This window comes from Stegodyphus dumicola, chromosome 7, assembly GCF_044657685.1.
Source record: "Stegodyphus dumicola isolate Sdum_Otavi_A_Nest chromosome 7, ASM4465768v1".
NCBI classification, from domain to species: Eukaryota; Metazoa; Arthropoda; class Arachnida; order Araneae; family Eresidae; genus Stegodyphus; species Stegodyphus dumicola.
In genome coordinates this window covers 40,501,509-40,522,094 of record NC_140774.1, presented here as the reverse complement: position 1 = coordinate 40,522,094, position 20,586 = coordinate 40,501,509, and the positions used below count along the sequence as shown (strand labels likewise).

The window sequence follows — 20,586 nt, the reverse complement described above, 5'->3', positions numbered from 1 at the left end:
GCATGCGCATAGGCGTTTTACTAGTGCGCGCAAGACATTTACGACTGCGCATATGCGTCTGCGCAAGTGCAGAATACGTTTTCGCGTGCGCATTTAATGTATAAAAGATGGTATAAGCTAAAATTATCTAATTATCTATTTCAGTTAATATTGATGACTGCGTTGTTCCTTAATCTTCGAATTGGATCCGGCTTATTATTTTTGGAGACTGTAAGAGCAATTTTATAAAAGTAAGCTTGAACTTTCGATTGTGTCAAATAGAATTTCCGATGCTGGAGCTCCCAAAGGATCTAGAAAACGAAAGTATGTTTCGATGTCCACCAAACAAAAAACGAATTGCTACAAAAAAAGGATAAAGGCATATCCTTTGTTTATCTAACCGTTCCGAAATCTGTTTATCAATTTCACGCTGCTCTGCGCGGGGGGGGGGGAACGTCTCGGCGTGCAATGAACTGGAAGATGATTTGTCAACACTATCGTTATCTTCAGGGCAGATGTTTTTATTTTATTCGGCTTATAATTCCTTACTAAATGTAGTATTTAATTTCGATGTACTCTGTCTTTGATATGATTTAAATCAAATTCCTCGTCATTATAAATATCACGAATACAAATCAAATAGTTTTCTTGTTGCAATTTTCTAATTTCGGCTATGCGTAAGGTATGCTTTACGCATCCTCGCGTTGAAAGAAATGTTTAATTAAAGTAAACAAATAAATATTAGGCTTCTTTTTTGGTAACTTTTCATACCCTTTAGATCATAATTGCTCATTATTTTATAAATTACGGTTTCATATTTTTAATTTTATAATTTCTGCATGCCATCTTACCAGATTTAAACTGAAGATCTATAATCCGGAAAAATCGATAATCCGGAATCGCCGAAGTCCCGACGAGTCCGGATTAAAGACTTTTGACTGTAGTCATGTAGATCAATTAAGAATTACTAAATAATTGAAAAAACAAGAATATTAAAATTTTAATGTTTAGTTTATTTTGATCATCCACATTAAATTAATCGCATTGAATGCAATTTAAGTAATTTAATTTATATCTCATAAACTTGTGCTCAGCAAAAAATATTATAATCGTCAGTATGTCAGCATAAATTGGGGTAAGTTAAATTTTGTCTTGTTCTTTGCATGTTGCACGTTTGGTAGTTCAGAATTGTTTTCCCTCTCCGAATTCCCTCGGACAGGGATAACAATTTTGGCCGCCATCTTGGATTTCAAAAATGCACCAAGAATTTTTAAAGTCTCATTTTGATAATATTAAAAATGCTGATAGAAACTTTAAAATTATTCAAATATTCTTCACAAAATTCCATTTCTCAGCACACACTATCACAATTAATTTATTTAATTTCCAAATAAAAATGAAATTCAGTATGTCACAGAGTAAATACTAAAAATAGAACCACACGTAAAGAATTCTTAAATGTTACTAATTTAATAACAGAAAGTACAAGTATAATGTTCTATGAATAAAATAACAGTTACAGTAAAGAAAAATTTTTAAATATACATTACATCTTAATTCTATATAATTATTCTTTTGTTTTTCACTTGCACTTGACATTAGTTGATGGCAACCGATTCAAGTCAGAAATATTGTTCCTTATAAAAAAATACACACATAAATGACACATATAGAAAAATTTATGTGCTCTTCTATTATCGGGACTGGATTCGGAAATGTATGTATGTACTTTTATATGTAACCTTTTACGTCTCATTTTCAAAAGAAGTCACAGCCATTTCTTATAAGATTGATTGTTCCTTTCAATACTGGCATACAATTACATAGAATTTTTACCAGATAGTTCAATTTTATGCCCTAAGGTGATTTGTGGGCGTTTGGTTTGGTTTATTAGATTACGGCAAAGCACTCGAGGGCTACGTCTTAAGGGAGGGATGCCTTTGTGGAGGACTTTATAAGGAAAACTGGCTCGTATACAAGTTACACATGGTGAAAACCACGAAAACACCCATGCAGCCAACCCGTTCGCGGGATTCGAACCTCGGACCGAACTACCAGTATTCAGCGGCGTTATCGCTCGGCGCTGTAATTATGTAAATTAGGATGCTATCATACCGCTCGCCCAATGGCAAAAATATAGAAAAGGCAAAGTCAAAGGTTAAATTCAGTAATTCTAATCAGAATGCACTAGCAAAGTAAAGGACTGTGGTTTTACATAATTTCTGATTAAGCTATTGAAATCGTACAAACTGAAATAATTCTTGCATTTAAACTTGTATTCCAAATTAAGATTTAACTTGAAATTAATGTAGATAATTACTGAGAGAATTCAATTTTTGTAGTGTACTTTATGTGAAATGAGATCACTTGGGGTCATGTGATGTGAACCGGCTAATCAGGATGTTTTACCATGAAAGCATAGTAAATTCTTAAATTAATGTCTTTTTTGGAAATTTATTGGCTTTTTTACAAAATTTTGGTTGATCTTTACATTACAGTAACTGGTAGTTTGGCGACATTTTGGAGGCGATAAAGGTTACTACCTGGGACTTTGGTAATAATGTGAGCAGTACCGAGTTCCGATTACGCATTATTTTGTGTGGGGGAAATGAGAGATCATGGGATATGTCATGTGATATTAATGGACGAATTACGGTTCTTTAATCGGAAAAGGGGGGAAATCGGGAAAAAATCTGGAAATTTTGTATTTGGCTTTATTCTGTGTTGTGTGAATTTTTGGATCCCATGGCCGTAAGTAAATTGAATTCGAAATGGGTATTTAGTGGTATTGAAAAGGATAGTAAGAAATGTTTTTTAAGGTTGTGTGAGAGAGAAATAAACATGTTTTATTATGTTATTTATTTTACCTGGTATCTTGCTTTGAAAGATAAGTATGATTTTAAAGATTCTGAAAGAGAATGAAGAAAAGTGTATCCGCCACGTAATGAAGATTCTGAAGGAGATTAGGTAAGTTAGTATTTTTAATTATTTTTATGCATTGTTGGAAATGTAAGGTGGAAAGGAATTTGGTATTATTGGGAAAATTGTTATTAGCAATGATTTAGTTTAAAGTAATTAGGATTGTAAGGTAATATTTATTAATTGAATGTATGTGCTCATGTATATTTTAAGTGGTGTTTTTGAATTTAATTATATTTTAATGAAATGATAGTTATTTTGTGAATTTTATACTTGTAGGAATTTGGTGTATGTTTAAGTTGAAATAAATGTGCATGGAAATAATTTAAATATTTGATAATAAATATTTGTAATGCTTCATGTATGAATTCGTTGGTGACGTGTATAATGTAACAGATGATTTAGAGGTAAAAGTTTTTGGATATTTTATTTATTTTATATGTGGAAATGTTCATATTTGTAAAGGGTAAATACTTTTTCGCGATCATGTAATTTCATATATGTTCTTTTTACCGGGTTTAAAGATTGAGAAAATTGTCATGTATTTTCGTGAAATTTTTTTAATTTATGAGATAAAAGCAGTGTACATGGATATAGTGAAGAGTGTGCGCAATGCCATTTTTGTGCAATTCTGGGATGTTTTTTTAAGTAAAAATAAGTCGGCGTGTACATGGTTTATGTGTATGTGTTATTTTGAAAAACGCGTAAGATGTATGGTATTGTGCACTTTTTCCGAATTTTGCAGTGAATATTTGTCATGATTAAGCAGTTTTGTTTGATAAAATTTCTAGCATAAGTGTAATTCGGCTAGTAGATTGTTGGAAGAAGTGTTCAGTAGATAAGAAGAAAAGAAACATGTCTTTACTTCGTGAAGACAAAATGGCGGCGGGGAAAAAAATAGAGGGTTGCTGTAGGGGAGTTGGTCGCCAAAAAATCGCCAAGTTACAGTAATGGAAAGATCAATTAAAATTTTAAATGACATTTAAATGTTTATATCTTTAAAATAGATAATTCTTAGAACTAACATTTGTCTATATTTTTTATGTGTATACTGTGTGTGTTGTCGCCAATAAAGTCTGCTTGGCGAGATTTGTGCTGGCGAAACGGAAAAATACCAAAATTTGCATTCTATGAAATTGTACTTTTTAAATGATAAAATTTTAAAATCTACAATTTGAATATTAGAATGTGGTTGGAAAATTACCATAAAATTTCTTGTTTCTACCAAAACGCTTTTAATATTCTGCGATGAAATGGGATAGTTCTTATGAAAATTATATTATGGTACTGGAAATGGCTTCTTGTCTGCTTAAGAAGTATAACCAGATAGTGAAGCTCTTACAACAGATTTTATCTGATTAACATAATTTATGCCTTTTTTATAATGAAATGGCTGTTGTATATAATGATTGTAGTTGTTTAAGAGGTATGTTATATTTTCCCATGAAACCATTATGGCATACTAAAATTCATTTGATAAGTTTAATTTATTTTTGGTTGTTGGGCATTATATTTCTATGCAAATACATTATGGTATATTGATGATTATCATCAAACTCTTAATATTTTTACTCTACTTTCAACCATTTTTGGCTAACAAAAACTGATAGCAATGTACATTAGCCCCAATAATGGATAAGCATGATATCAAAACGTACTCATAAATTCTCGGTGGTTTCATATAACACTGAGAAATCCAAGAAATGTCTGTTACAATAATTTTTGAAAGGACAATATTTCCATCAATCTTCTTGACTGACAAGAAAATATGTAGATAATGTGTGGAGTTATTATAGCATAGGGGAAAACATGACACCAATTTTACAACAATTCTGAAATTTTGTTTTGTGAGTCTTTGTGGTTAAACTAAATGCTATAATTTATTTAGGATGAAATAATTCTTTGGCATAACATAATTCATATCATCTATGTTGCTACAATTCTGTTTCAATACAAGACCATCATATCAGTGTAAGATTTCCTATGTGGAGACTTGGTTTCTAATCTTTGTGTAATATAAAACGGAGAAGCTCGTACTGTGAATTCGTAAGTATAATTTATTCTTCTATTAGATTAGAATGGACTCGGTGTTTTCATATAGGATGTTTCATATTCAAAGTGTTAGTTCGGTGTTTCATATTCAAAGATGTTGAAGTTCATACAATGTAATTAATTAATAGACTTATCACACAGACCTTTTTAATAGACTTATTCTTGAATTTTTGGCTCAGATATCAAGTTATTAATTAAAAACAGCATTAGAAAAGCAAAACTGATTAAAAGAACACTTCAGTTAGTTTTAAAATTGATATATTTAAATGCTTTTGTTCATATAAAAACAACAATAAACACATTTCATGTTTTGAGTATGCTCCTGCCAGAAGGTTAGATTAGGGTATTTGAATATGGCTAAGCACATTGGTTTCTTCATTTGATTTGAATATCTTCTGTTCTTGCCACCATTTCATTTTTGATTTTCTCCCATAACTTCTTTGCATTCTTTTCATTCGCATATTTTAACACTTGTGGAGCTGTCATAGTTTGATTCATTATATTTCTTGCTTTCGCGTTATTATCATCCCGTATTTCCCAAGTTTTTATTTCATTTTCGAAATTAACATCATCCTCTTTATATGGTTTTGGTGGCTCATCAGCTTCTATCACACTTCTCCATATCTCTAAACTTCTTAATTCACTTTCAACTCTGTTGGCCCAAATAAGATAATTATCGTCACTTAATTTTTCTATATGACTCAAATTTATCATATTATATGCCATATTTTCTAATTTATATTCACTAATTATAATACAAGTTTAATTTATCTCTTAGAGAAATTGGCTATTTTGTTAAGCCTAAACAACATCAATGTTCTATCTGAAAGTTTATTAACAGAGGGGGCAACCACGCTCTGCTACCAAATGTTGGTTATTTAAGATTGGCATATATATAACATTCTCAAAAGAATCATCCACTTCTAACAAAAATACATTATGGCAATATACAAAAAGAAAACTTTATTAAAGAAAATCAGACATAAGAAATCTTACCACATTCTACCAAACCATAATAATGAAAAACACTCTCTTCCAGATACATTTTTAACTCATTCTTTTTACAATTTAATATCAATGTTGCCAAAATATTAAAACTTCAAAATTATGCTTCATAAACAAATACTACTATCACTTCAGCAGTTACTGCAACTATGTTATTATAAATATTCATACATATGCTCATAATATAAGCATAACGACGAATATGAACTGACCAAGCGAAACGAGAATGCAAATTATTAAGATCTTGATAGAAATTCAAACGTGTGTAGTATGTGGGTGGGAGGAAAAGAATGCCAAATGTATCGGAATTTTCTACTGCTTTTGCAATTCTTTGACCAACAGAATGACGAGCACATGCCTGTACCAAAGAACAATACATATTCTTTGCCTGCACTCTCCGCGCACACCAGAGGTTACGTTAATGCAGAGAAAGGGGGAAAAGCTATTTCCGGGAGTATGATTCACCATCTGACATTCCATATTAAGAAGAAAAGTTGTTTTATTTAGTTTCGGCTTTGGTACGGGGAATAATTGCGCGTTCATTTAAAAAAAAAAGCACTTAAAAAAAAGGGGGGCTTTAAAGAAAAAGTAAGCACCTATAAGGGCCTTTATTTTTTATTTTCAAATATAAGGACCGCTACGAACCCTGTTTGCAGAAGAAAACACAAAATTTGCAATAAACACTCAGTTGGATTTTTCAAATTTCTAAAGCTTTTCTTGACACTACATTGTGCGGCCGTGTCCGAACGTTTTTCGGAGGTAATTTTTTACTTCATATTGTTCCATCTATTCAAACATAAAAATCATCTGATGTCAAAGAAGATCATGTGAATCATCATAATACTGATCAGAATCAGTTTCGTGAGCACTTTCAGAAATATTATCGCACTCAGAATCGGAATCTCAATTTTGCTATCAGTTTCAACACTAGCGAGAAGAACCCGCAGTCGTTACTGTTCTCTCTCGTACACACTTATCTCAATGAACGTCTCTCTAGAAGTGAAACGTTAGTACTCGCGCGGGGTAGCTACAATCCCGTTGCACATGCCTTCCCCAAAAACACAAAAATCCCAAGGACACGGGAAAAATTCCTCTGGACGACCACTTCCTAACCTTGATCTTAAAAGGTACATAAAGTACTAGAAAGATCCCGTACGACCTTTCCTTATTTTCTAAGAAAAGACTACACGTGGGGTGGATTTTACCCCATCGCGTGTGCTGACGGGTTAAGCGCATTTTTGAAATCCAAGATGGCGGCCGAAAAATCGCCAAGGGCCGGTTATCTGAAACGTGCCAGTTTTTCATGTCTCAGAGATCAGCAAGAAATACGTACCTGGAGAAAAAGCTCATACAACAGATCATCTGTAACTTTATCTGAGAGATTTCCACAATATAATGTGCGATCCTTGTCTTCCATTCTTAAAATGAAGTTGAAAAATCACAATACGAAATTTCAAGACGAATACCCCTTGCGCATTGCAACGCTGAGAAACAAGCTGTGCTCTTTTGCATCTTGTACCCAACCTTTTTGCCTGTTGGTGAAATATCATGCCTGACCATAGGATAGGAAACAGTTCATTTTTTTATCAATAAAAGTTTCCACGTTTGCAATTAGTTTTTATGCTGTGTAGGAACTTTAAAAAGAGATTAAGTTTGACAAATGACTTTATCTCTTTAATTCATTGTTTAATGTGATGCAGTATTGGTAAAAATTTCAGTGGCGTAAGTTAAGAAAAATAAATTAATTCTAGTTAACCCAGAATAATACTAATTAAAAATAAGATAAATTAAAATTTTGATTAAATAAAGAGAATGGTAAATCTAAATTTATGAAGTTGTTTCGTAAGTAAATATATTTAGGCAAGTAATTAATAAGATTATTTATTTGCTCTAGTTTAATAATTCCATTGACTTTTATCTCTAAATTATGCTTTATTGAGTTTTAGCTCAGATATATTTTAATACATGTTCAGAAAGGAATTAAAAGGTTGAGTCTGGCAGTGCTGGTGCTGCTGTAAGCCGGTGATAACGAAACTGAACTTATTGGCTAAAAGGGCTTGCTGGGTAATGCTCATGTTCCCGTAAATGTGTATTTAATTTTGCCAAAAGTATGTTATAAAATTAAACTAGGAAAATGATTTCAAACCTAAATTTGCGGTATAGTAATACGGCAGGCGATGTCCGTATTAATGAAAATGAAACTGATTATAAACATGAAGCTGAACCCACAAAAAATTGCATGCCCATAAAATTATTGAAATTGGAATTAATGCCTAAACATTTACAATTTAATCCATTCGTATACACTGGTTACAGGCCACAGATGAATACATGGGAATGTATTATGAGCCTTACGTATCTACATAATGAAACTATTAACATTCTCTCTCACGGTAAGAAATTGTGATTTTCTTATGATTTGCACCCAGTATTGTGTTTCTAAAAATTTCAGATTTATGTGATATGCTTTCATTTTGATAAGTGCTCAGGTTTTGTTTAAAGATGTAAAATTTAAAATGCAAGAAAGCTTTTATATTTATTAAATGTACCATTCTGTTCACTAAGAAATCACACTTAAAATATTCTCATTAGCATGTTTAGTTGGGAAATATGCATAGTTCGGAGTATACAAGTTTAGTAAAGTTTTCATAGTAATTTATATAATTTTTCAATATTTTTACTAATTTAAAAAATTAAAGTATATATTTTATGCAGCATAATCAATAAATAGGTTACAAGTTGCTACAGTAATGAAGGGGTTTGAAATACATATGCCATAACCGTTTTTTTTTCTTTCTACATGATGTCACTTACTCTGAGACTCTCTTCAACATACGAGGGGTCTTAATATCTGCTACATACAGTGTTCGGATTTGCTATTGCAACTGCATGTGAATTTCTTGGTCAGTGTCTGCGTCATCCATGAAACATATATGTGCCATGGTGAGTTCTGAAGGGCTTAAACAAATTATTGTCCCTCGGAACTCTAGAGACAACTAAAAAAATTTTCCTCCGAATTTCACTAGACGTTTGTGGGTTAATCGTGTTATATGATGCTTAGCATTTTTGTGATGAAAAAATATGTAGTGAGTCCATTAAGTCTTAATAGTTTTAGCATATTGATTTAATATTCCCCAGAATTGCAGTATGGTGCAGCCAGAAGATGCAGAGAGATCATTGCCTTTCATCATCAATATGGGGAATGGATTAGCACTACACGAAACATATCACATCCCATTGCTTCTCTAATGTGCATTCTTTTAGGATGATAACATTTTCATACTGCTTTGACATACTATCAGTAATTTGTGAATTGACTGGGTACAAAGTATGATAGTGAGTGTTGCTCCCAAGTAACACCATTAGAAAATATTTATGGGTATTTTTTTTTGAAATCCAATAACATGTTTATTGATCATTCCATCATATATTTCTTTTTATTAGCCATAAAAAATGCTTATGTGTTTATCTAAATTTAGGTTTACCTCTTCTGTATGCTCTTTGGAACCTGCCTGGTTTGTTGCCTTGGAATGAGATGCCACTGCCAGTTTTACCATATTTCCATGCTGCAGCCACTATTTGTCCTTGGCTGGGAAGTTCCATCTATCATCTATTTATGAATCATCATTCTGGTTGTACAACGTATGAGCGCCTACTGAAGTGGGATGTTGTGGGTGTCTGGGTTACTCAAAGCTGTGGTAAGATAGCTAATTTTTTCATTATCAATATTAGAGTTTTCTTTCAACATAAAGTTGATGATTATGTAAAGAGTGCTGTTTCGTTAGCAGTAGTGCTCATCATGCAGCAGATGTTTTAAAAGGCAGTAATTAATTTAATATATTTTGTTTTGTTTAGAAAAAATAGTACATTTTATGTGAAAGCCGATAATATTATTTTCATGATATAAAAACTTCAAATCAACTACCGTGCAAAACAATGGTGTTAAAAAAATTCTCAACAACATGCAAAGATGTTGCAATTTCAGTTTCATGCAATATTTAATTTATCTCCCAAATCAAATTCAATAAAACATATCTGTCCAATTCATTTAAAAAAAATATTTAAAAAAGTGTTTTTAGTACTGTTATGACATAGTTATTTATAATAAATGGTTAACACATCAAGTATCTTTCATAACAAATTTGAGGACTGTCAGAAAAGTATCTTGCATAATTCCAACCAACTAAAGTTACTGAATATTAGTAGTTCAATTCAGCTTCTAAGTTAAGAAAATGGATTGGCTACATGTAGGTTTTTGTAGTTTCCCCCCCATATATAATCAATGTGAAAAGCATCCTTTCCCTTAAACAGTATACTTCCTCATAATGCATCCCACGTTTCGAATCATATGCATCGTAAAAGATTCCCAAAGAAAAGCCTGACAAAATTTGCATCACAAAAAGAAGAAAAAAAAAAAAAAAAACTTTCTTGGCACCATTTGTCCATTTAACAGCCATATCTAGCTCTCAGTGTGGCTTCTCTACTTCAGCCAATAGAACTGAATGTGATTACTATCTCCAAGAAACTATATGCACTCATTCTTTAAAAAGAGGAAGAAATCAGAACTTCATTGAAGTTAGAAGTTACATGTTTAATTTGACATGGCATACATTCTAGAAGGACAGATTCAACACTGTGGAAGCTGAATTTAGAATGGATTTTGAATGGATTAAAATTCAAAATTCAAATTATAATGGATAATTCCATTATAAGCTATGGAACACAAATAATTAAAGTTGTTATGAAACAGATTATATATTGGTTATAAGAAGCACAACCATATTTTTCAATGATAACACTTTTACTTAAAATGCATGGTTTTCCTTGGATTATAGTAGATGATTTTTTAATGGTTTTTATTTAATTTACAGTGTGTCGTACCCTTATTGTTATTGTCTGAAAAATTATACATTCAGATAAATAATTGTCAATGATTTATAAACTTGAACTCCAGGTTTGTTTTCTTTTAGTCTATAAAAACCTCTTTTGGATGTTAAACTATAATATAATTGTAAATATCAATGTATATGCCTTTTTAATTAGTGTAACTGATTATTTCTGCTATAAACAATCATCGGGGGGGGGGGAGAGGTCTTGTGGTCTGTATATAGCCTAAATTCCAGATTTTTTACGTTATCAAATCCTGAATTTATGGGTATATAAAATGTTCACTCATCATTTTTCTCAAATTTTGTTTTAGACAAAATGTATCATTCAGAGATTGCAAAAATTGAAAATTCTTAGACTAGGTAAACACTTAAAACCAAATACTTTTAGACACTTGGGATGAATTATTAAATTTTGCCAAACTTTTATGGCCTAGGCTTTACAATAACATTTTGGAACTACTCTGATATGCGCCCTCAAGGCGCCAAATATTTTTGGCGAGAAACTCCACGCTGCCATATTGCTATCTAAATTTTTTATTTACATTTCGAACTTTAAGCCTAAAATGTCTCCAAAAACACGGTTTTCGCAAATGCAAAAACCACGTTTTGATTAATTAAGTTTAATTTAAGCTAAAAATCCGTTTCGATTTAAGCTAAAAATCCGAAACAAAAACAAAAAATTTAGATAGCAAACCTGTGAAGTTTCTAACCAAAATTATTTGACAAGAGTCCATGTACACAGCGATATGTTTTAACTTTAAAAAAAATCTACGAATGGCACAATTTAGACGATATGCACTAATCAAGAAAATAACTAAAATAAATTTCAAACAATTCAAAAAAACAACAATAACGACAGAAATTCATACTAAAAAAACAATGAACATAACATTCTACAAAATAAGAACAAGAATAAAATAAAATGCACTTACCCTTAATGCTTTTTCAAACAACAGATACCGCCACGTAATCACTATCATATTTATATGTCAGCCAGACACACTATCCAGAAAATTCATACTATGGTTCACAAATAAATAAAATAACAAATCCCACAAATAATCACAAATCCCTACTTCTATCATGCACAGCCACTAAAAATAATCTCCCATACCTTCTTTCCACACCTCCAAATACCCATTGCCCCTCAACAGGATGGCCACGACGATATTTCCTTATGCCGAACTTCAATTCAACAACTTTCACCATTAAATCTCCCCCCCCCCAGCTTCTCAGACACAAAGAATGACGGGAAGCAACGAACTCCAGCGAAAAATTTTTCAACGTCAACAGGGTTGCCATACAACACGCAATCGCGCCAAAAACCAGTGCAGAACACATATCGCCACATTGGGTGAAATTCAACGACTTCATGTAACAGGTAGACGGCTCACCCACGGAGAATTCGTCTGCTAGGGTGTCTCCAACATATACCACATGACTAATGCTCTTGGGGAGTGATAGCTTAGGCTGTTCATCGCCAGTTTGGCCCGCTTTTGATATGGCAGGTAGTGCTTTTTATTTCTGTCTGCTAGCAGTCAGCAGATAACGGCCTCGAATTAGGTTGTTCGATTTTTTACAATTTTATTTAGATATAACTTAACCCCTTTTTTCCTGAATATTTTATATATATTTTTAATAATCGCTTTAAATTATTTGTACCATTGTTTAAGATGTTTAGGTTAAATAATTTTAGGAAGAAAATCTAAAATAAATAATAAAAAATTGAGATGGAAACTTTAATTTTGAATAACGTTAAAAAATTAATTGCACTACTGTTATAATATTTGAGAAGGTAAAAAAATCTCGTTTAATTTTAATGCATTGCATCCTAAAGAGAAAAAGAAAATCACATTGTATTATATGTATTTATGCCATTGATTGCCTCTCTTTTCTTGAGATTATATTACTGGAACAAAATAATGCACTCTCTTTTCTTGAGATTATATTACTGGGACAAAATAATGCAATCTTAATTACTGATTTCCACACTCATTTGTATGTCATGGTGGGGATCAATACTTATTAACTATAAAAAATATTTTATATTGAATATGTATCAAACGGTAACAAACTTCAACTCAGTTTTTATTATTAGGATCAAAACGATATTACAGTTAAAAATTCTCTCACTCTCCTTTTTTTTTTTAAATACTATTTAAAATATGGTAAGTTTTTCACATCACATTTTTTCAATTACAATAAATTTCTAACAGCATCGTAGATGAGACAGAATTATAATCCAGGTTATTTTTTATTTTAATTGATTTTATAGAAAATAATGATAAAGCATTAAGCTTTATAAAAGTAATCTGTATTTTAAAATAATGCTGTTTAACTGTTTATGTTCAATGTTGCATGAATCAAGATCTTCAGCTTTTTTTTAACAAAGTAAACATATCGCACAATCTTTTCTCAATAATTTAATGCTAATAATAGCATTTTTCTTTTTTTATCGCAGGCAGTAATTGTTTATGAAATCAAAACGCGTACGACTTGGCGGAAAAAAGTTAACGCCAATTGGCGCAGCTTTCTATTTCAACGGAATACACGGAAAAAACATATAAAATTCAATTATTTTTAAAGGGTGATTCCAGTAAATAGTGTCACAGTATTTAATACATTTTGATGCTAATAATACATGCTGAAAATGTCATATACGGCGGCAATTTTCTTATACAATATGGCTGAAACGTTCCAACCAATTCAACAGAGATAGTAAAATGACAAAAGTACTGAAAATAAAATAATAAATCATGCAGTTTTAACTTACCTATGAAAGGTTACAAGTCCTCCTTTCACGAAACTTTCTTTACATCCGTAGGCGCTGCAGCGAATAACCATTTTTACTTAAATTTTATGTGACCAAGCAGAGCAGCAGTCTTTCGTCCCATAGAAAGCAATGTAAAGTATTTCCGGACTTTCGGAATTCGCGCAGCAGTCACGTGACACTAATGTTGGAACCGGTTGAAGGTTGCAATACGCTCTCTACCAGTATACTATCTCGTTGGTGAAATTAGGGCGTATATCAGAGTTGTACCAACATTTTTTAAAAATATCTAATAGATAGGATCAGTTATAAGTATTCTTAAATTTACAAAAAAATTTAAAGCATGGATTAGTAGTTATAACTAAATAAGAATCATGGATACAATTCCATTATAAGAACTGTAAAAAATCGCGAAACTGTTGTTGATGCCTATGATACTAAAAATAAATAAGGTAACCCTAATGCAAGTAAGGAAGTATAATAGGTTAATCTTTGAATTATGGTAACTTGGCAATTTTTTGGCGAAAATTTGGTGACTAACCCTGCTACAGCAGCCTGCTAGTTTTTGTTTGGACGCCATTTTGTTTTCACGAAGTAAAGGCGTGTATTTTTTTTCTACTCAACATTTTTTTCCAACAATCTGCTAGCCAAATTACAGTTATGATAGAACTTTTATGGAACAAAAGTGCTTAATCATGATGAAGATTAGGTGCGAAATTGGGAGAAGTGCAGAATTGCAAACTGCTTGCCGCGTTTTTAAGAATTGCACATACACGGTATCCATGTACACATCGACCTATTTTCAATCACAAAAAAAAAAAAAAAAAAAAAACCAGAATTGCACAAAAATGGCATTGCGCACACTTTTGACTTTATCCATGTACACTGCCAAAGTCCTAGCTAGTAACCTTTATCGCCTTACCAAAATGTCGCCAAACTACCTGTTACCATATTCCAAAGATTAGCCGCATAATAGTAAGTACTATCATAAGATTATTATTTTAATTTAAATGAAAGGTTAATTTCATATAAAATATATTATATTAATATAATTTATTGAAAAAAGACTAAACATAACCGAATGGAAGCATAATAGTAAATAACTACCTCATATAGTTTTAATTTAGATGAAAGGTTAATTTCATTGGCTCTACTTTTATATGTGCCCTAAGATCACCAAATGTGGTGATACATGTTCTGCGCTGGTTTTTGGTATGATTGCGTGTTGTATGGTAACCCTTTTGACGTTGAAAACTCTTTTGCTGGAGTGGTTTAATTGCTGGACGGTTCGTGTCATGTGTGTTTTGAAATGGCCTATGTTGCAATGAGAGACATGGTTGCAAGGGGGTCTGTGAGATTATTTTTAATGGCTGTGCATGATAGAAGTAAGGAAACGATGGTACAGTGTATTAAAGAGTAGATTGAGCCTTGTACAACTATTTTTTTGGATGCATGGAAATCTTACAAGGATTTAAGAAAAGAAGGTTTTGAACATTTAATTTTGAACCATAGTATGAATTTTGTGGATAGCGAGTCTGGCTGTCGTATAAATACCATAGAGAGTACATGACGGCATGTTCTCTCAAACGCAAGCTACGTTCTGCTGTTCGAAGATTCATCCGTTATGTTAAATGCATTTTATTTTATTGTTTTTATTTTGTAGAATGTTATGTTCATTATTTTTTTTACCATGAATTTCTGTTATTATTGTTGTTTTTTAAATTATCTGTAATTTATTTTAGTTTATTTTGCTGATTTGTGCGCAATCCCTAGATTGTGCAAGTCATAGATGTTTTTTAAGCAGAATGCTGTGTACAAGGTATTCTTTGAAATTTATTTTTGTTATGTTAATTTATTAAAACAAGGTGTGGGTAGTTCGTAGATTCTATCGATGCCTAGATTGTGCAATTCATAGATGTTTTTTAAAGTGTAAAGAGAATGCTGTGTACATGGTATTCTTTGAAATTTATTGTTGTTATGTTAATTTATTAAAGCGAGGTGTGCGTAGTGCTTTCGCTATCTAGATTGTGCAATTCGTAGATGTTTTTTCAAGTTAAAACACATCGCTGTGTACATGGATTCATGTCAAATATTTCAAGCTTACTTTTTATAAAATTGCTCTAACAGTCTGCAAAAAATAATGAGCCATATCCAATTAGAAGATTAAGGAAACATGCAATCTGCAACATTAACTGAAATAGATAATTAGATAATTTTAGCTTATACCATCTGTTATACATTAAACGTGCATACGTAGACGTATTACGCACATGCATAAAGGTATTATGAATTACGCATTTACGCATGCGCAGGAAGTTTGTAGCTTTGAGGTCCGGATTATGGACGTCTGGATTAAAGACTGTACTGTACTTAACAGCTAAATAAAGGCTGACTTCATTCCCTTCCTGGAACTATGAAATTTCCCTTTAGGAGAAAATTCCACCCCTGATTGAGAACCTCTGTGCTAGTTTATTTTACTCTGAAATGATATTGTTCAGAGTTTCGTTTGAATCTAAAAGTGTGATATTTTAAAATAAAGACTGAAAAATTATTTTTAATAAAGCTTATTCTAAATTCCACCAGTTTTTGCATTTTGATAATTAATATACATTTATTGTTATGATTCTGTGGGCTGCTTTTTGAAAAAATATGGTATTTTTCATTTGAGAGAATTTTTTTTTTTGAATGATTAAAGCAGAATTAACTTAAATGTGTATCCACATTCATTTACTTTCATTTTTGGTATAGAATGAACGATTGTAGAAAAATCATTTGTTAATTAGCTTAAAAACCCCAATGATGTTTCACTTTTAATTATATATAAAGGTTTGGTCTTATAATGAATTTCTGTAAAATTAAGTTGTTTGTTGTTGAAGATATTATCTTACTTTTCCTTCAATAAGAAATTTATAATTTCTGTAATAGATTATTAAAGAATTTGTCTTAAAAAAATATCTGAAAGCTTTCAGGTTTTACATTATGCACAAAGGGGTGTTTTTTAATGTTTTGAGTGTTAACTTTAATTATTAAATATCATGTTCTTCGCACTTGAACTAGAAAATGCACTTCAACAGCAGTATCGCAAAATAATTTTGAAATGAGTGTATCTTCAGAATTTTTGATACACAATCTCACGCACTGAAGATAAAAATGTTTTTTTGTTTTTTCCGTACAGTGTTGCCATTGCTCGCTTTGAAATCATTGAGTTTATTAATAAAAAATTTGTTAAAGCTTTACAAAATATGAAACAGCTAATTTGGGCTTCCAGATGCTGATATTCGGGTGGAAATGTATGCTATTAAAAAAGTTAAGGGCTCTAGGTACTGTTGTTTTATCACAGTGCGAGAAACATACATACATTAATGCAGATTCTTCATTATTTAATTTCTTTAAATATAATACAGGGCAATAATATTTGGCGACAACAATTTGAAAAGTGAATCAACGTTTATAGTGAATCAATGCCAAAATGAAATTAATAGTCCTCCTGGGCAAATTGCCCCTTTGGACTAAAAAAAAAAAAAAAAAAAAAAAAAAAAAAGAAAAAGAACAGTAGCTTGCCATAAAATAATGAAATACTATATTTTAGCTTGCTTTTGGTATTGTTAATAAAAAATATAGTAACTGTAATATTTTGCAATTAAAATATGTCCATTATTATTGCTTAAACTGACTTTATCTTCTGCAAAAGAGGTACATGCTGTTGTCAAACCATTATTCTCTCTTTTCTATAATTTTTTAACTAATTTTATGGTATTTAAAAAATGAATTTTCAAAAACTATTTGATTTGTACGATTTCCTTATATTTTTTCTATTAGAGCTACAGCCAAAATACAGGCAATAGTTTACCAAAAGTTTTATTTGAGTATAGTCATGAATGTAGGGTCTCTTGCATAGCAATGATGACACCATAAAGTAAGATTTTCAATTTATTTTGTTTCACAGCATTTGAATGTAGACTATATACATAAAACATGCATCAATTTGAACCAAAATGCTGATTTTTAAACACATTGTAACAACTGGTCAACCTCATCTGCCAAAAGTCAGTATCTAACTAACTATGTCTTTCACTTGGAGATGCTACTGGTTTAACATTTTTGAAGATCAGCCATTATGCCAATGATATTGATATGTATTAAAATTTAGTTAATGCCCTGACAGTTATAAATTAAGATCTTTTGAAAGTTAAAAATTGTATATAAAGAAGTAGAAAATTGATGTTTGTAAAGTTCCAGGAACTTAAAGGGAATGTTGTTATGTTGGAAATGTGAATAAAAATGAGCTCAGGTTTGAATTCAAAATTTTGATTTATAAACATAATATAGAAAGGAGCAAAATTGTTTGTAATTCATAAGGAGTTTTCAAATTAATAAGGAAAATATTTTGTTAAAAATTGCCCAAGCCAGTGGTTATCAGCCTCTTTTGCCCTATGCATCCCTTCTCTATCACCAAAAAATCATTCCGTTTTTCCTTTCCCAAACTTGAAAAATATATGCATGAATTTGTTTTGATTTAAATTATTTTGTAATGTGGTTTGTAAATTATAAACAACAAATTGCATGAAAAATGTTGATAAATACCAAAATTGAAATATAAGTAGTTTTTTTTTAAATTTTAACAGCTAAAATAAGAGGCTGACTATATTTCTCCCTTGAAACTATAAAATCCTTACCTGTTTTAGAAAGTAGATGCTATATTGTTCTTAATAAATGAATTTTGTGCTATAATAGACTTTTATGTCACATCTGTATATAAAATTCAGTTTCAGAGTTCATTATAGTTTTGTAAGCATTTTTAATAATTTTGAAACTTATTTGTTCAGGATAGTTTTGTACTTTTCAGCTCTTTTAGTAAATTTGGAACTTATTCATTTAATAAGATAATTACAGTTGTGAACCACTAAATGCTCACTAAATTGTAGTTAAATCCATTCTCCACATTTAATAAAAATTTATTTAACTCTGTAAATGGAATTGCTGGTCATGAGTTTTTTTTCTTTTTTCTTTTTCTTTTTTTTTTTTTTTTCCCACGTGGTATATATTAACCCATACTTTAAAATTCGTTTACTTTCTTTAATAATGCAAATATCATCTTGATGAATGCAAGTTTATGAAAAGAGACTAAAATAGTAATTATAAAAATTTAGCTAAAAGAAGCTGTTTAAATACAGATCTTCATGAACAGATTGAAAAGGCTGTACCACTCAGAAGGTTAAATTAATTATTTAAATTGTGTATTATATATATATATATATATATATATATAGAAAAATTAGTCCAAGATATAACAATCTCCCTGACACTTATGTATGACTCAGTGGTCAACATGTTCATTTTGCATTTCAATGTTTCATGGAATTGCTATCAACTGTTCACTTTCTAAAGCTATGTATTTTTTCCTCCCAAGCAGACTTTATTAGTAATTCATTGTAATTAAAAAAAAAAAAAAAAAAAAAAAAAAAACTGAAATTTATTGCTGATTTAGGTAAGAGCTTCCCCCCTTTTTTTGAGCACATTAGGTTATTTATTGTATTTTATATTTTTATTGCATATGTAGGTTTTGAAAATTGTGAGACTTTTGTTTTGACTGTTTATAATTTTGCAGGGGGATTCACATCAGTATTTGTTGGTGTTATGTGTTTACCTTGGCCTATAAGGTACACCTTACTACTGATATATATAACTTTTGCCTTGAAAGCACTGCATGCTGCAGTGTTTGCTGTTGGACCCTGGGAACGTCGGATTAGTTTTGCTGCAATGTTTATTATGCGTTTATGCATTCTGTGTGTACGTTATACACCCTACGGTGGTGGACACCCTGAGGTAAATTTTTGCGTAGTATATCATATTTTTTTACTATGAAGTAAAATTTCATCAGTATTTGTCTATCATATTTTTGAATTTCATAGTCAAATTTTCCTATTATATTTAATTACTTTTGTCCATAAAGTGTGCTGCCTCTTTAAATTAAGGAAAATGCTAGGTAATTGTATCTTACCTGCTATTGGGAATTTAAGCAGGTGACAAATGCTTACCTCTTCATTATAACCATGTCTGTGTGAAGCACATGGTGATTTTTGTTACATTAACTTCAAAATGTCTTTTATTTTCATTGTGTGCCTCTAGTATTTAACATCCTACGAAAAACCTTTGAGCCTTTTAGAATTATAAAGTACTGTTTAAAAATGAATACTGTTTTAAGTCCTATATGGTGAAATATATAAAGCATGGGTTGAAAGAGCAACACTAAAAAGTCAGAAAGTAAAAGCAAAAAGAGCAGGAAATTCACTGAAAAAAAACTGAATTTTATTCCAGCCAACTGTGTAATATATTTATTATTACCGTAAACAACTAATTTCAGTTGAATTTTGCCAAACCAAATCATATATGCAAGGGTGAATGTAAAACTGCAATGAAGTGAAATAATTATATTTCAGCAGTTTATGTTACTGAAATAAAAGAACCAGCCTCCGGGATCTAAATTTTTACCAGCTCGGTGCAACTGAAGTAAATTATCATTGAAGTAGCTGGTAGTAGGAAAGCACCAACTGAAATAGCTGATAGCAGATAAGAAATATGTACCAAGTATGATTATGTACTTCTTTCCTTGGTGGGGGGTGTATTTATTTTTCCCCACTAGAGGAAATGATTCTGTGGTAGTTTTATTTACTTGATTTGAGAGAAATGTTAATTAATTTCAGGATATTTTTTTACTAATGAATTCTTGAATTAAGAATAAGATTAGTTTTTATTTAGAAATATAGGAACAAATTTTATTAAAATTTTGAAGTGACTGTAAAGATCTATGTGTGAATCAAAGAGTAATTTAAATTTTTGAAATAGCATGAATACTTTACATTTTGATGATGTGTTGCAATATATTTAATCACTTTCAAAAACTATATAAAGTAATATCAGTTGACCTACAAATAAGATAGCAAAAGATGACAAAGAGAAAGTATGATATAT

General features: G+C 30.9%; 2 protein-coding genes across 3 annotated transcripts in view; one reads left to right on the top strand and one right to left on the bottom strand.

Annotated features, from left to right (window-relative positions):
• The window catches only part of LOC118206130 (RNA-binding protein 7), a 44,448-nt gene extending 36,987 nt beyond the window's left edge, over positions 1-7,461 (bottom strand). For both annotated transcript variants that reach the window (XR_015041978.1, XM_085820113.1), the window contains exon 1: positions 7,289-7,461. Coding sequence is in view for 1 of the 2 variants with exons in the window: in XM_085820113.1 (XP_085676239.1) it covers positions 7,289-7,372 (84 nt within the window). In the remaining variant the exon portion in view is untranslated. The remainder of the gene's footprint in view (positions 1-7,288) is intronic.
• Positions 7,462-7,965: 504 nt separating this feature from the next.
• The window catches only part of LOC118197920 (progestin and adipoQ receptor family member 4-like), a 58,011-nt gene continuing 45,390 nt past the window's right edge, over positions 7,966-20,586 (top strand). The window contains exons 1-3 of the mRNA XM_085820112.1: positions 7,966-8,348; positions 9,435-9,653; positions 19,223-19,440. Of these exons, the coding sequence (XP_085676238.1) occupies positions 8,090-8,348; positions 9,435-9,653; positions 19,223-19,440 (696 nt within the window). The 5' untranslated portion in view covers positions 7,966-8,089. The remainder of the gene's footprint in view (positions 8,349-9,434; positions 9,654-19,222; positions 19,441-20,586) is intronic.